At 39.0% G+C, this 16,186-nt stretch overlaps 3 protein-coding genes across 5 annotated transcripts; 2 read left to right on the top strand and 1 right to left on the bottom strand.

Annotated features, from left to right (window-relative positions):
* The first annotated feature begins 263 nt into the window (after nucleotides 1–263).
* LOC127765344 (uncharacterized) lies at nucleotides 264–3,323 on the top strand. Its single transcript, XM_052290215.1, has 4 exons — nucleotides 264–482; nucleotides 2,054–2,242; nucleotides 2,323–2,362; nucleotides 2,866–3,323. The coding sequence occupies exons 1-4, from the start codon at nucleotides 264–266 to the stop codon at nucleotides 2,925–2,927; spliced, it is 510 nt and encodes a 169-aa protein (XP_052146175.1). The 3' UTR covers nucleotides 2,928–3,323.
* Nucleotides 3,324–7,009: 3,686 nt separating this feature from the next.
* LOC127767288 (uncharacterized) lies at nucleotides 7,010–11,197 on the top strand. Of its 3 annotated transcripts, XM_052292568.1 has the most exons (7): nucleotides 7,010–7,393; nucleotides 8,090–8,202; nucleotides 8,297–8,535; nucleotides 8,639–8,897; nucleotides 9,509–9,688; nucleotides 10,324–10,479; nucleotides 10,664–11,197. In XM_052292568.1, the coding sequence occupies exons 2-7, from the start codon at nucleotides 8,200–8,202 to the stop codon at nucleotides 10,838–10,840; spliced, it is 1,014 nt and encodes a 337-aa protein (XP_052148528.1). In that variant the 5' UTR covers nucleotides 7,010–7,393; nucleotides 8,090–8,199; the 3' UTR covers nucleotides 10,841–11,197. The 3 variants fall into 3 exon arrangements, with proteins under 3 accessions (XP_052148528.1, XP_052148526.1, XP_052148529.1); XM_052292566.1 differs by lacking the exon at nucleotides 8,090–8,202; XM_052292569.1 differs by lacking the exon at nucleotides 7,010–7,393 and having other exon boundaries at nucleotides 7,407–8,202.
* A 262-nt stretch (nucleotides 11,198–11,459) lies between these two features.
* LOC127767287 (probable protein S-acyltransferase 17) lies at nucleotides 11,460–15,943 on the bottom strand. Its single transcript, XM_052292565.1, has 10 exons — nucleotides 15,627–15,943; nucleotides 15,431–15,524; nucleotides 14,138–14,232; nucleotides 13,895–14,062; nucleotides 13,557–13,629; nucleotides 13,432–13,484; nucleotides 12,910–13,001; nucleotides 12,528–12,580; nucleotides 12,324–12,449; nucleotides 11,460–12,010 (listed from the first exon to the last, which is right to left on the bottom strand). The coding sequence occupies exons 1-10, from the start codon at nucleotides 15,773–15,775 to the stop codon at nucleotides 11,765–11,767; spliced, it is 1,149 nt and encodes a 382-aa protein (XP_052148525.1). The 5' UTR covers nucleotides 15,776–15,943; the 3' UTR covers nucleotides 11,460–11,764.
* Between the last annotated feature and the right edge of the window lie 243 nt (nucleotides 15,944–16,186).

The following is a 16,186-nucleotide window of genomic DNA, read 5'->3' as shown; positions in this document are numbered from 1 at the left end:
CCGTCGGCCAGCACCATTCTCCCTACCCATTGGTGGCTGCCCTAAAAGCTTTGGGTTGAGATGGGAAGAGAGGAAAGTAGGTGACATGTGTGGTGTCACACTGACTCAGCCATCACGTCAACAAAACTGAAGAGCATACCTTAGAATCAAATGTGACATGATTTTACAAGATCAGAGATCTATTATATCTAGTCTTTCGGTTCGGGACAGTTTTAAACTCGACAAAGGTGAACTTTTTTCCGATATGAAAAATTTCCAGCCTCATGGGCCTGTGCATATGGCCCATAGGCCTCGGCAGCAGAGCGTTGCACGGCCCCGCACCGCACCACGATCGACCTCCGGCTCCCCAATCCATCGCGTCTCCTCGCCCACCGCCCTCGACGACTCCCGTCTCCTCGCCCGCCGCCGGCGCCGATCTCCATCCTGCTAGCAGAGGTGGCGCCGGCGTCCTCCTCCTGTCCCCGCCGCACCATCGCTCACCGGTGAGCATCCCAATCCACCCCCATCCGGCCTCGAATTTCGTCTCCTCACCCGCCGCTTGTGCTGAACCCCCATCCTGCGAGCATCCATCCTACTGCAGTTTCCGCCGCATCGCATCGTATCGTCGCTTGCCCTGTGGGCATCCCTCCCTTACCCACAGAGGGGTTCTTGCTTGCGCTTGCGCGCGATGGTTAGTGTAATCCACGTTTGATTTGAGGGGGGAAGAAGACTGGCAGTGGAATGCCTGCGCGGTGCCGGTGCCGGTGCCGGGAGAGGTTTGCTTCGCTCGGGACCGATTGGGATTGATGTGGCGAGCGGGGATGCGGATTTTGGTTGTTTTTGGAAGATTCGCGTGGCGATTATTCTGTTTGATTAGAGGAACCCTAGGTGGGTTTCTGCTTGCTCTGCTGTAGGGATAGAGGGTTTGGTGCCTGCTGTGGGGATAGAGGATTTGGTGTAGCTTGTTAGGGGTTTGCTTTCTGCTGTGGGGATAGAGGGTTTGGTGTAGCCTGTTAGGGGTTGAGATCATCTGAAAATCGGAGCAGCTGATCGTGTCCCGTGCTGGTTAGATTTCTGCATTTAGCCAGCCGAGGGGGATGTCTCCGTTTTAGCCATAGCGTGCTCGCATCTCGCGTTAGTGCTAGCTGGGTGTTTGATCCTGTCGCACGCTCGTGTACAGATACGTGAATTCCTTTTTGCATTTTATTGGGACTGCAAAACAATTAACCCATCGAGGTAATATGTCTAGATGGATCATATCAACCTCTTTGTTTTTCGCTATTTGGTAATAGAATGCTCCTAGCAAAGATTTAGCTAACATCTCATGTTGAGAATTTTTTCTGTGAATCCTCTTTCATGACAAAGACAAGTAGGAGAATTATGAACGATGTATAGTTCAAATCAATGTTGTCATACAGCAAACACTAGATTCTATTCTCCAACTCCTAGATGCAGTTCTCGGGCCACAATACGCCAGTACCAAACATGTTGTTGCTTCACAGAATGTTGGCTTGAAAAGCTGAAATTACTTAACTTCAACATTTTCTGTTTCTACAATTTCCGTAAATGGCGTATGCAGTCTGTCTCTGTACTAACTCTTTTTTCAAGAAAACGGCCATGTATAGGGGTAATGGGATAATCTCAGGTCCTATGCTACTGTACTAACATATTTCATGAATATGCCTGCTGGTGGTTTGTGAATTCCGTTTATTGTATACTGGTGTGTACTTTTTTTTAATGGAATACCAGAATGTACCTCCTACTCTGTTATGCTATCTATTATTCTTTCCTGTTGTATTATTGCCAACAACGTACAACTAGTTATTGTACTAATGTTAACTACTAACATTTGTTCTGCCCAATTTCTTGGGAGCGTCTATCCTATGGAAAGAAAGATTTATGTAGGATAGTTTGAATGTATTAATATTACGTTAAGGCTCCCATCTTGTTGCCAAACAAAACAACTGGAACCCCGAACCTACTTCTGTTCTTGGAGTAATAGAGGTGGAGTGATGCCAGCTGAACTAGTTATTTGAAAGTTTGTTTACTGACAATGAGGAAACGCCTTATGCAGGCAATGTATATTCGAGTGAAGCGGAACAAGACTACCTACTTCATACAATGTGACCCAACAGAGACGACTTTAAGCATTAAACAAAAGTTGCATTCATTAGTTGATCAGCCTCCCGGTAATCAACAGCTGATCTTGTTGGCCACAACTGAAGTTGTTTTGGATGACTCAAAGACATTAGCAGATCAGAAGGTATTGCACTAATGGTATTATTTTCTGAACATTTCTTTTATGCGGAACAACATGGTGATTTTTTCTATATCTGCCTGCAGGTTGAAAATGATGCTGTTGTTGCATTAACACTGAGAAAAGGTTTTGTTCTACTCTGACTGCATAACTGCCTTACCTTTTTTTATGATAATAATGTACACTTATTTGACCATATATTCCTCATTGTTTTGTTTATGAATTTTGGTTTGCTGTCTGGTCTTCCTGGACACAAACTGTCGATGGCTGATTTACGTACATACTGCATAAACAACTATCGCCATCTTATTGTGGAAAAAACACAAATTTTCTAAGATTTCTTTGTGTTGGTGACTTCATGTTTACGGGAGATAACTTTGCTGTACTCGTATTCCATTAATCTTGCTGTGCCTGGGGAATCCATTTTGCTGGTTTTCAATTCATGCTTACATAAGTCTTCGCCAATTCTTTCTTGCAAAGTGCAGCTTGACAAATCTGCAAAATCAAATCTTTGAGCCTTATTGTCTGTATCCAAAATTACCATAACCATGTCTTAACTGCTTCTCTCAATAGATGTTGCGATTTCCCACTCTCTTTAGACCCCTGATTGCTGTTTGTTCTTTCATCAGATGACAATGTGTTTGAGGAAGTTTCCATTGCAAGGCCCGAAGATTTCATGTCGTCCTCATGATGCAGACTCCTCTTTTCAACCCCGTGGGTTATATATGTACTCTCCTAAGCTTGTCTCTTTGGATTGCTGCTCAGCTTCTCTCCTGTTATAGATGCCGGGCAACGGCATTGCATTAATCCTTGATTTGACCATCCAACTGATTTGGTCTTTTCTACCTACCGAAGCCTGTGCGTTCTGGATATTCTCCTAAACGCACCCCTGCTTGTACCTGAGCAGCATGTTGAGAAAGGATCAATTGTGGATTCTGTGGGATCAATGTAATGACTGATTTGTTATAATCATGATTACTCGCAGATTGGTTATCACAATTCCTATGGGATGCACCAGGTAAACACTGGTACAATTACTCTTGTTTTCCAGGTGATTTATATATGATTCTCGCTGAGGGTTCTCCTAGCTGATTGTTTAAATGCTCAGTTAAATTTTATCTGTCTGTTTCAGCTCTGGGACGTGATTTTGTATTTTAACTTTTGGGTTTTAAGAATAATTTGGTACATTTATTTTACTTATCTTCTTAGCAATTATGAAAGGAGAGCCTGGCAACAGAGTCAATGAAGATATCACCTAAAACTGATATAAAATCTTTCCCTAAAAAAACTGGTATAAAATCAAAACCCCAAACTTTAAGCTTTAAAGCTTTTGAGTAATATAACTGTTTGTAGACTACAGACACGTATCGTTAATGTTTTGTTTTTTCGGTTGGTGATGAAGAAATAAGAGATCTTGATAAGAAAATGTCCTTTGATCTGAAGCTGAAAGTTGACCTCACGTTTATGTAGCCTACACTCCAATGTGCCGTACAAAAGTATCCTAGTGCCGGTGTCATCACGTACGGAGTCTCACCATCATTATATACTAAAGCGCTGTCAGATGATAAGACAGCGGCCTCAACCACTCCAAAGATTACGCTAATTATTCACTCTTGGATCATTTTGTTAATCCATCGTCATGGCTGGTGCAAATCTATCGCGTATAATTCCTTAAGGGACATATTTAACTGTTTTAACTTTTCTTTCGATGTTCATATTAAACACTAACTTCATCCGAAAATATAATAACCTAAAATTAGATGGTATACATCGATCATACTCTTATATTTTGGAACTGAGGAAATAACAAGCATCACCATGTCAAGGCATTCTGGGGTTTACCAAACTATTTTTCGGCGGTTTACCAAACCCTTTTTTGGCTGTTACTGCGGTAACCGCGTGGTTATCCTGAGGTGTATCATGCTTTCAAAAACTAAAAAAGGTTACCGCACATGATAACCACGATAACCGCACGGTTGTGTAAATCTTGGGGCATTCGTAGTCTCCAAGTTCATTTCTTTTTGAGAGATTTTATTTGTTTACTAAATCACCATGGCAGGCAATCCAAGTTCATATTTTTTTAGAGAGATTTTCTTTGTTTGCCAAATCATCATGGCTGGCAAAAGGGATCACTTAAAAAACAGGTGCATTTACTGTTATATATATATATTTAAGATTTTTAATATATAGTATAGTAGTCTAGACGGCCATCCAATTGATAAAGTAAATTATATGGGAATATCTTTATGCTAGTGTACTATAGTTTGATGAAGTGTGAAGTCCAACTACAAAAATAAAATCTTTCACCTTTTTTTTTTAACGCAATTATGCTTTCATAGAAAACACGTACGGCATTTAGTAGACGTTGCCAAATGGAACGCTCACCGTCCCAACAGTGATGTTTTTTTGCATAAGAAAATACAAAAATGCTATGGGATCCGTTCGTGACGAAAAAAAAAGTGTGAAAGCATCGTCCTTTACTTTTTGTAGAAAATAAATGGAATTACTTGGAAAGTGATGTCAAGCAGTGGTGTGGATGGTGGCAAATGTCAAGCCGTGGAGTCCATATCTGAATTTCACACGGATTTTACAGAAAACTAGTTCAGATTCGAACGCGCGCTTCGTAAATTCAGATGATGGAAGAGTATTACATCCCCGACCCCGACGATGTACCTTTTGCAACATGTACGAATTTGGCTTGGCTTAAAGGGAAGCCATTCTGAACTTGAATTGTATAAGGGTCCAACTCTCCAAAACTACAACTCAATGTTGTTCTAGTACCGTAATCAAAAGGGTACAGATATCTGAGACACCAGATTACAACATAAGTTTGCTGTTGCTTGTACATTTGTACATTTGTTGCGCTCGTTTTGTTATTAGAAGCAAAAATCAATGAACACGAGAGACTTCAGAGGGAAGAATAGTACGAGCGGCTTTTAATGGACGAACCTGAATCTACGGGCACTTGTCTCTTTATTGCTTGAAACTGAACATCGGCTGTGTTCAGATCTAAAGTTTGGATCCAAACTTCAATCCTTTTCCATCACATCAATCTATCATACACACATAATATTTTAGTCACTTCATCTTCAATTTCAACCAAAATTCAAACTTTGCGCTGAACTAAACACAGCCAACTTGTTTTAATGCCACCCTCCTGTTGTGGTTTTCTGGTCCTTGCAAGTTGCAACTGCCGTCCATATCTCCAGAAATATATGGCAGTAATGTCAAGTGGCATTGCCATGTATGAAAATAAAATAAATTCTACACATTTTCTGCTATATTATATTATGGCACTCATGCATTGAGGGGGGAAAGAACTTGTATATGTGTTTGAGCTCTCCTGTTAAAAATGGACCTATGATGAATTGTATAACAAATTTCATGTCCTATTGTTATTATATAGTATATCCAGACTCCAGAGCTCATGCTTCCCGTGTGCATTGCTTTGGTTGGTGTTTCACACACAAGGCAGGAGGAGTTTGATGATATTCCAGTAAAAACATCACATCGAATCTTTGGATATATACATGGAGCATTAAATATAGATAAAATGAAAAACTAATTGCACAATTTGAATGAAAATCACGAGACGAATCCTTTAAGCCTAATTAGTCCATAATTAGTTATAAGTGCTATAGTAACTTACATGTGCTGACAATAGATTAATTAGTCTTAATAAATTCGTCTTGCGGTTTCTAGGCGAGTTATGAAATTAGTTTTTTCATTCGTGTTCAAAAACCCCTTCCAACATCCGGCCAAACGTTCGATGTGACACCCAAACATTTTCTTTTCACGAACTAAACAAGGCCGGTGGCTGTTTCCTGCATACTACTCCTATATGGAGTACTGTTTTCGCAAAGAGAATAAACTACTCCGACCGTTTCAATTTATTTGTCGTCCCAGCATTTAAATTTTTTATCAAAATATTTTGTCGTTATCATATTCCAAAACAGTTTTAGAGATGTCTTTCTACCTTTTCATCAATGCAGCCATACTACTGCTACCACTTCCACAAAGAATTATAATGTTTGCTTGGGGAAAGCTCATTAGGATGTAATTAATGAGGATAACGATGTAACTCGCCACACCTCGTAGATTAGTGTGAGATTGACAGAACGACAAGTAAATTAATTAGAACGGAGGAAGTAGTGTATTAGGGCACCCGTAATAGTTATTTATAGGCTCTCTATAAAAAATCAATGTTAGCAATTTTTCTATTTGGAAGAGATTAAATGAAGAGAGAGAACAAAGCTATCTACTAACATGGAGATAGTCTATAGAGAAAAACGATGCAATAGATTAGAAAGCTATAGATACCCATGTAGACATACTATTAAGGTGGTTTACTATTAATCTAGTCTAATACTGATATGTACATATTTTATAGAGAGCATCTTACTTTACTGTTGCGGGTGCTTTTACTACATGATAGTACAACTATGTAGTGGTACATAATCTAATCCATAAATTAACAGACAAAAAAGACGGAACCATTAGTGCAAATTGGGAAGTCTAGGAGTAATAGTTATTACCACCACATATCCGCCAATTTCGGGAGATGTTTCAGGCACAATATTATCGACAGAGTTATTCAATCCATAACAGAAGAGGTGATCACATGAACTGTAACGCATTCCTTTTCTTTATTTCTTTTTGTTTTCTTTGGAATGACTGTAACACAGTTTGTTCCAAGCTGGAAGTGGCCACCAAATCCTTTGCCATTTGGTTGTCCATGGAGAAGAAAAGAAGTGCCAGAATCCAACGAAATCCCCAGGCTCCAGATCATTTCTGCTCTCCACTGAGCTCACCTCACCTCTCTTCTCCTCTCTTGGGAGGTCTCACACCCTCGCCTCTCACCTACTCCTCCTACACTTTCGCTTTCTTGGGCAATCGCTTTTAGTACTCCAAACAAACTCCGGAGACGTCACAATCCTCTTCTCTTGCTTCTCCCTGCGATTTCTCAGCTTCCTCCCGAGACCTCTCCCTCCTCTGCTTCTCTCTCTCTCTCAGCCGACACACCGGGCTCCAGTTTTCTTCTACTCCGTTTGTTCAGGTTCAAACCAAGAAGAAGAAGAAGAAGAAGAAGGAGAGAGAGAGAGAGAGAGAGAGAACCTGGGGAATGCTGCGTCTCCTTCCTCCTCGCCGATGAGCCAGGTAAAAAGGACAAGAAATTCTTGTGCCTTGATAAGGTTTCCGTCTCGCCATTGATGTAGGTTCGTTCCAGTCCGGTTCTTGGACCGCGGGAGCTCAGCTCAAGATTTGGGATTGTTACTGAGCTCAGTTTTAGCAACCCGGTTAATTAAGAGGGGTTCGGGGATTCTTGGTATTTGTCCCGATTTTGAGGCTTTTATTAGTATATGTAGCTAAATTTATTAGTATTTGAGGCTTCTCTAAGTTGTAGCACATCAGGAAGAGATTTATTTATCTGCATTGTGTTGCTGCTGAAGCCTTTGTGAATTTCCCAATGTTTCGACTTTCTTGGTTCAAGTTAAATTTCTAAGTTTTGCTTGGTGATTTGCTTTGAGGGCTGTTGTTCAAGCTGTTCTTGAGGGCAATTGAGATTGCCTATCTGTTAAGTCTGTAGAAAATTCAGTCCTTTTTTTTTTTGTTCCTCTCTCCTTCATATTGCCTTCAGTTTCAGATGCAAAGTAGTTATGCTGCATGCCACTTTACTACTAGTCATCAGCGTTTGTGCAATTAAACCTGACATGGCAGCAATTTTTAATGCAAATATGTCCTCACAACCATTTTATACAACCGTTGTCGTAATTGTTGTATTCTGCCTTTTATAGCTCTGAATCACAATTTCAGTTAACATTAATGCGCTGTAATTTTATTCATTAACAAAAGGTGAGCTGCTCTAGCAATGAGGGCAAAGAAGTTGACTTGCAAATGCTACTAAATGGGCGAATTAGCAGTCAGTTAATGTAGCAGCATAGACTCTACTGATACAAGAGAAAATGGTAAAAATTATTAGGCAATGCCGCAATGCAATTTTTCTTTTGTTTCACGTATTCAATATTTACATAACCTGATTACTGAATTTCATTATTGCAGAGCGTGTATGCTTTGAAAAGTCCGAAGGGACCATTGTTTCCTCTGCGATCAATTCTTGTCTTCTTAATTGCATTATTTGGGTTCTACGTCTGCTACTTCTCCTTTAATCAAATAGATTTAGAAAATAAAGAAAATTTGATCAGTGGAGAAGAACAAATAAGAACTCTTTGCAGAAGACATACAATTCCAAATGAGCTGATGCAATATGTGCACTTTCCAAAACCTACGAGTTACAGTAGGTAATTTTCTAGATAGAATCTCTTGTGTTAATCCTGTGCTACATTATACATTTCCTTTGTTATTTTTTTCATGTGCATTCTGACAATATTTTCCCATTGACAGGGGGGAATGCGCGTGTACTCCAGTTCGGTTTTTTGTTATCATTTCTATGCAAAGATCAGGAAGTGGGTGGTTTGAGACTTTGCTAAATAGCCATCCCAATGTCAGTTCAAATGGCGAAATTTTCTCAATAAGAGAGAGAAGAGAAGATATCTCATCTATCTTGAGGACGCTTGATAAGCTTTATAATCTGGATTGGCACACCAGTGCAGCAAAAAATGAATGCACAGCTGCATTTGGATTGAAGTGGATGCTAAATCAGGTATATTACATTGCATAACCTTTTGGGGTCTATGCTTATGTTCTTTCAGTTAGTTTGTTGTGAAGTTCACATCATTTCTTTGATCCCGATGTGACTGAGCAAGCTATTATTGTTTACTCTGGTCTGATTCTAACATGGATGAAGACATGCACCAACCTCTTGATATCACATAGGAGTAGAAATTATTTAACTCTACCAGATATTTGAAGGCAGTTCTAAATCTTCTGAACTAGTTACTACTAGTGACCCGAATTGACTCATATAGAAAACCCAATGTCATTTATTCAAAATAGATTTTTCTTTGTTGGTCAAAACTAAAAAGGCATCCTACAAGTTACAACTTAAATTGTTGTAACAAAGGGAATTGGTTCTGTGAAGAAGAAAATGGAGGTGATACTACTCAACATTGGATGCTAGATGTCAGAATGCTGATGTGCTAATTTTAAGCAAATGTGCTTGTGTGCCTGTTCCGTGTATGCATGAACAGATGCCCTCAAGTAATTCAGTACTCACCAACATATATTCTTGCTATCCAAACTATCTCAGGCAATTAAGTGCAAAGTTATAAAAAAGTTGGATTGTATAGAACTGATCTGTTCCAAAATTTGCAGGGAATTATGGAACATTATCACAACATTGTTAATTATTTAAACAAGAAGGGTGTCATGGTGATATTTCTGTTCAGGAGGAATACATTAAGGAGGATTATATCTGTGTTGGCTAACGACTACGACAGAAAAACAAAGCAGTTGAATGGCACCCACAAAGCACATGTTCATTCTAGGGAGGAGGTGCCTCTCACTTTCATACCCATGCAATCTTCTCAGATATATTATCCAAAGCAATATGTTTCACTTTTTCTTGAATTTCTTGTATGGGTCAATTACGTAGTAATATTTATGACAGAATCGATACCGAATAGTGTGTTTGCCTGTCCTGAATAGGCAATAAAGCAATGGGAATATTACGTTAGAATATTGCTTTTTCTAAAACTTTAAAACATGTCCAGATTCTTGTTGATCAAAATGTTACTCCCTCCGTTTCAGGTTATAAGTCGTTTTGACTTTGGTTAAAGTCAAACTGCTTCAAGTTTGACTAAGTTTGTATAAAAAATAGTAATATTTTTAACCCAAGACAAATTTATTATGAAAATATATTTAATTATTGATTTGATGAAACTAATTTAGTATTGCAAATATTACTATATTTGTCTATAAACTTAGTCAAACTTGAAACAAATCAAAGTCAAAACGACTTATAACCTGAAACGGAGGGAGTAGATTATTTTTATGGTTGGTTTCATCCACTTGTGTTCTTGTCATCCTTCAGAATTCTCTTTTCATATGCTATAGTTGTAACTGGTTTGATGATCCATTTCTTCTTTACTGCATTACTTAATCCTGTTTATACCTTATGCTTTGGGCAGGCTGATATACTAGCAAGGTTCAAACCGAAGTTAGACGTGCCAACTCTGATTCCAAACATCAGATCTGCTGAACAATCCATCACAACTTGCCTGGATCACTTCAGCAGCACGCGCCACATGATCCTTTACTACGAGGATGTGATCCGCGACCAAAATGTACTGAACACACACAAATTACTGAAACAGTAACTACTGAAATAGTAACATGAATCCTCAGGCTACTGAACTGACCACCAATCCCCATTCAAATTACTGAACTGACCATCAAATTACTGAAATAGTAACATATTTTTCCCCATACTCAAATTACTGAAACAGTAACATTTTTTTTTTCATGCAGGCACTGTCGCGAGTTCAAGAGTTCCTTGGAGTTCCAGCGATGAGGTTGTCCAGCAGGCATGTGAAGATCCACACAAGCCCTCTTCCTGACCTTGTTGATAATTGGGAGGAAGTGAGCGAGAAGCTAAATGGGACAGAGTACGCTCGTTTTGTTGATGGTGCAGATTATGACAAGTGATATTTGTTTGATTTCATCAGGATCCAATAGTTTTTTTGTTTTTTTTTTGAGGGAATCAGGATCCAATAGTTGATACTTGATAGCTTCATTTTACGCAAAGGGGATTTGAAAGTTGTTTCTTTTTTATTCCTTTCAAAGGTATAGGGATCCTTTTGGTAGAAAGAACTACACAAGTTACATAGAGGAGGAAAGAAATGAAGGAATATGAGTTTTTTTTTTTATGTCCGTTTTAGAATTTGTATAGATTTCATGTTTTCTTTTGAGAGCATCTTTTCATTTCTAGGCGATTCAGCTATTGTGTACTGATGAGCATGACCAAAAAGGTCTCACAATTGAATTTCTTCTCATCTCACTTCACTGAACATATATCCTAAATTCCTAATCATTTTCTTTACTAGCCCACGTCTCAAATGAGAATATGTTTGTAATATTCAATGCAACTTCTGACATGTGACCACCAATTGATGTTAAAATGACAACATCAGGGTTTCTGCCATTAGCCCATTACTGCTTGATTAAGCTTCCCTCAAATAAACCCTCTTTTTAACTGTTCTCGCTTGACTATTGAACGAAGCAATACTCATTCATTAAGACAAAAATCCCAGCATGGATAATAAAGTAAAGAAATAACCAAGACAATGTACAATTCTCATTCCCATATGCTGTCAACAGATTCTATCAAGTAAGTTATCAACTCTTGGTAGTATACTGTTGTTCAAACCTACTATTCCAGGAGAGCAAAACCAAAAGCAACTTGGGCAGATCTGAATTTTTTTGGTGGGGGGTCTCCTTGTGTGATGCTCACTCCTGATCACCATCCTCAGACTGTTTCTTCTCTAGTATGGAAAAAATGATTCTAATATTCTACAAGGATTTACAGCATAGAAGTGATACAACAGGTGCAAAGCTGCAACAGCATTCAGATCAATCAGATTTCTTGCGGGAAAATGACTGCCGTTCTGACAAAGGGACAAACACCTCGCACATGTTTCTAATCATGCCTCTGTCATATATGTTATTTTTCACAATTGTTTCATCGGCCTCAGTATGTGATCTAGAGAAAAACGCCTTCCATTTGCTTGGTGGCGATTTGCGCACTTCACCATTTGCAGCAGCCTTTTCCTCGTTCACCTTTTTCCTCCACATAATATAGTCTTGCCATTTGAATGTCTGCAAAATATTCACACGATGAAATTTGGAAAGAGGAAACAAATCATAATTTTGTATTAGTAACACATTAGAAGCTTAGTTTACTTTCCTTGGAACAACTGATTTGTTACTTGATAATGTCTAGTATCATCTCGATTCTAGCAAGAAATCGCGTAAATTATCCTACATTGATTAAGATGTTCTTTCTTCTCTTCTATCAAGAAAAGAACTTTTGAGTGCAAGATCTAACAATTAGAAGTGCAAGGATGGAGCTTTCAAAGAACAAATTTTCACATGGTTAATATGCTATTAGGTTTAGGAAATTAAGACTTACCTCATTCGTTGTTGTATTTGTTAAGCAAAGATGTGTGTGGTAAGCACAAAACCCACCAAGGAGCAATGCAATTATAGCCAAAAAGACCGCTAAGAGTATCTGTGTGTTATGCACAGCAAGCAGCCACTGCAAAAGTGATCGTGAGTTAAAGAAGATATTCAATGTGTTTTCTAATTAAAGACTAAGTCTCTTTCTATACCATACCTGTGCAACATGTGGAAATAGCCCAGAGAATGAATTGTCGATGCCATAATAAACTGTCAACACAAAAAGGGAATTTGTTACAAATGGAAAAAAGTACAAGTTAAAATGAAATGGGAAAAGAATAGAACATATGTAATTCCTCAATTATTTACAAGCCATAGTGTACACGATTTCTCAAATGTACTGAAGTTGTTCATAGTCAAATAAGAAACTACAGAAATTCAGGAAGCTGGTGATGAAATTCTGGTTAATTTTATTTATCTTACACAACAGAAGAAAGTATTTGTGTGCATTCCATAAATGGTACAGTTTAACTCAGCATATGTAAGTAAGTGGTTCCTGATGAATAAGGGTGCGGGTTGTCTAAAAAGAGAACTGTAACCTGTCAATATGTAGACAACTTTCCTTTCTTTTAATTCACCAGCAAGAATGAAACCAAGAATAACCGCTCCGTACAGACATATAAGGAAATGCCTGTTATAAACAACAGCAGACAAAGAAATGTTATGTAGCTCAATAAAACCATACATTTAATTTTAGATCTGTTAGATATCCAGCAGATAAGTTAGATTAACAGTGTTGCTAATTACAATTTCAGACATAGTAACGTGGCATAACAACAGGCTAGCATCTTGACTAGGTTTCAGAATTAATGGATGCCCAATGGGCATGTCACACTAATCAATGTTTCTATGGTTGGTGGTTTGAAGTTTGAGAAAATACTGTGTTTTGAGGAAAATAATAAATACTCTGGGGTGCTATTGCACAAAATTATGAAGTAGAAAAAGGGTTAGAGAGATGCATCTGATAGCAAAAAAAATAAGTCTATAAGAAACTGTCTAATTATGCCAAAATAAAAAGGTAAAAAGATGTTAGGAAGAACAGAAATCCGAGAAGAACTTACCAAACTAAAAAGGCCACAAAATAGCGAGTATTTTTCTCCCCAATGCAGTTATTCTGTTCACATAAAGATAAATTTAATATACAAACAAAGCAAAACCAATACCATATAATCGAAAGTAAAAGTACCATCCATCCACAGTGGTGATCAAACCGTGCAACACATTTATCACATATTCTACAGTGCTTTGCCCTGGCTGGCCTGCAAATCAATGAGCTGTTCTTATAGGATGTAAACAAAGCTGACTGATAGGAAGAGGAATGTAAGAGAAGAGTGGATATTTAGTTCTACATTGTTATCTTCAGATCACAATCACAATAACTTCAAATCAATAATTATGCTATATTACTCATAGTTACTAGTTCGTAAAATTTTATGGAGATACTGAAACAGTTACCATAAGAATATATCATATTACATGTTTTTAACTTTTAGCTATTCTATGATAATTTCATTTAAAGTGTACCTGGTAATCTTGCAGGTAGAACACTCTTTCTCCTCAAAAATGATGCCATCATATGGATAGGCAGATAGATATTGAGAAACATTCTCAGCAGTGACAGTTCCAGGATCAGAAAAGCTAGTCAGCACGAAGAGTAAAGCACCAATAGCAACAGCCACGATACTCAGGTATCTGCAAGAGTAAGAAATATGATTATCCAGTGTCGGTAAAGTTATGTCTCAAAATTGGCTAATAGTTAAAAGCTACCTGTGCAGTCCACTCACATAGTACCCAGGAATGTACTGGAAAGATGTCTGGACGATTATAAAATATGTTACCCCTATTATGGCAACGTAAAAAATCTGTAGGTGAGAGAAGAAACAGCACTAAAATTAGGAAGTTGTGTTGATCACAGATGATAATTTTCTAACAAAACAATCCAACAGTTATTCAAACATTAAATGAAGCACACAGAGCAAACAAAAAACAGAATACCTGGGAGGAACATTTTTTCTTTCTCACTAACAAGAGAAAGATAAATGAAAAAGGAACACAATCAGGTATATATATAAAAAAATAGAGTTTGGCAGCAATATGGCATGTGCTCTTATAGAATCAACGTACAAAAAGGGACATGAGTATGCTCATTGTTTGACCTATGGTTTACGGATTTGCCATAAAAAGAATTTAGGTGTTAGAAAAATAGTCATTTAACCAAAATTTCAATATATAAGGATATAAGGCACCGCTGCATCTTTATCATACATTTTTAAAAGTAATCAATGATGTACCCTATTTGATGCAAAGAATCTAAACAGACCTCAAGTACTAAAACCATCAAGTGCCCCCATTTCAATTGATACCAACAAGCAACATGTCTCTATTATAATATTATCCCACTTTTTACTTCCATTCTTCCCACAATCCAAATCTCTTTTCTACTCGATTGTTTTTGTTCCCTCCCTACCACCTCTACCCTGAGATCATCAAGGTTGGCGCGGCCCTCCCATTCAAAGTAATGGACCAATCATGACCAATGAGGGATAAGTACAGGCGCATTCCCAAAGAGCTTACGTGCAATGAGTGGCAAAATACATAGGTGTTCTTTTATAGCATTCTTAATATTTCTTTTCCACTAAAGGCCAGCCTCCATATAAAATTATATATTTTAGCTAGAAAACATGTTGAGAAATAGCTACCACAAAGACAAGTCAATTTATATCTCACTCAACAGCACAACTCAATATCCCTCTTTCGGGCAACTTGTAGCTAATTGTTCGGCAGAAGTAGCAGGCTTATGCAATGCATAGTCAATAAACCGCCGAATCGATCATTAAGAACCCTAACACATCCACCAAACTTGAACCGAAAATCATATTCCCATTCCGCATAAGCTCCACATTTTCCGATGGAACTCATCACCAGGCGAGGATCAACCACTGTCTATTTGTCTGGGCTGAAATATGCATCATCAAACGCCCTCCTCACGATATGTACCCAACGCCGCTTAAGATTCAAGAACAACCACAACCAGTGAGTAGCGGAGTTTGCTATGCGGACCTGCAGGATCGGGTTGGGCCGGTCGCAGCAGTAGCTCTCGACGCCGAGGACGAGATCCCTGGCCCCATTGCCGCACGCCGCGTGGACGAGCCGCCTGCGCAAGAAAAAAAAAAAACCCTCGAGCGGGGGGTTACCATGGGGAGGGGAGGAGAGGGGAAGGGAGGGGAAGGAGGGGAGAGGGAGGAGCAGCGCGCACAGGAGGTGGTGGTAGGCGCCGAAGGTGAGGAAGTGGTTGATGCGCTGCACGAAGGTGCCCTCGAAGATGGGCCACTGCCCGCAGAGGAAGGACACCACCACCAGCGCCGTCACCGACCCGTGCGCCACCAGCAGCCACGGCACGTCCATCCCCGCCGCCGGCGAGTCCTCCGCCGCCGCCGCCGCCGCCGCGGCGTCTCCTCCGCGGGATGGTCGATCGAGCCGAGGTCAAAGGAAGGAGGAGGAGGGGACGACGATGAAACCCAAGCGAAGCAAAGTGTCGCCGCTCTCGTGTGCCATCTTTTTCTCTCTTTTTTTTCCTTTTTGATTGATTTTACTGGGATATATTTCTTTATACACGACGGATGAAACTGGGATTATTCAATAACGTAAACGAATGAATTAATTAGATATTATATAAAAGGTTGATAAGTTGAGTTTAAAAAGTTCAATTAGAAAAATGTGATGAACAAGAAATACTGATGGAAAATGTTCTCCGATACTCCTTTCATCCCAATTTAATTATCATATTTGTAAATGGCACCAAGACCAAGACAAGAA

This window comes from Oryza glaberrima, chromosome 3, assembly GCF_000147395.1.
Source record: "Oryza glaberrima chromosome 3, OglaRS2, whole genome shotgun sequence".
In the NCBI taxonomy this organism is placed as follows: domain Eukaryota; kingdom Viridiplantae; phylum Streptophyta; class Magnoliopsida; order Poales; family Poaceae; genus Oryza; species Oryza glaberrima.
Note: the sequence above shows the minus strand (reverse complement) of the source record. Positions and strands in the feature narration are given on the sequence as shown.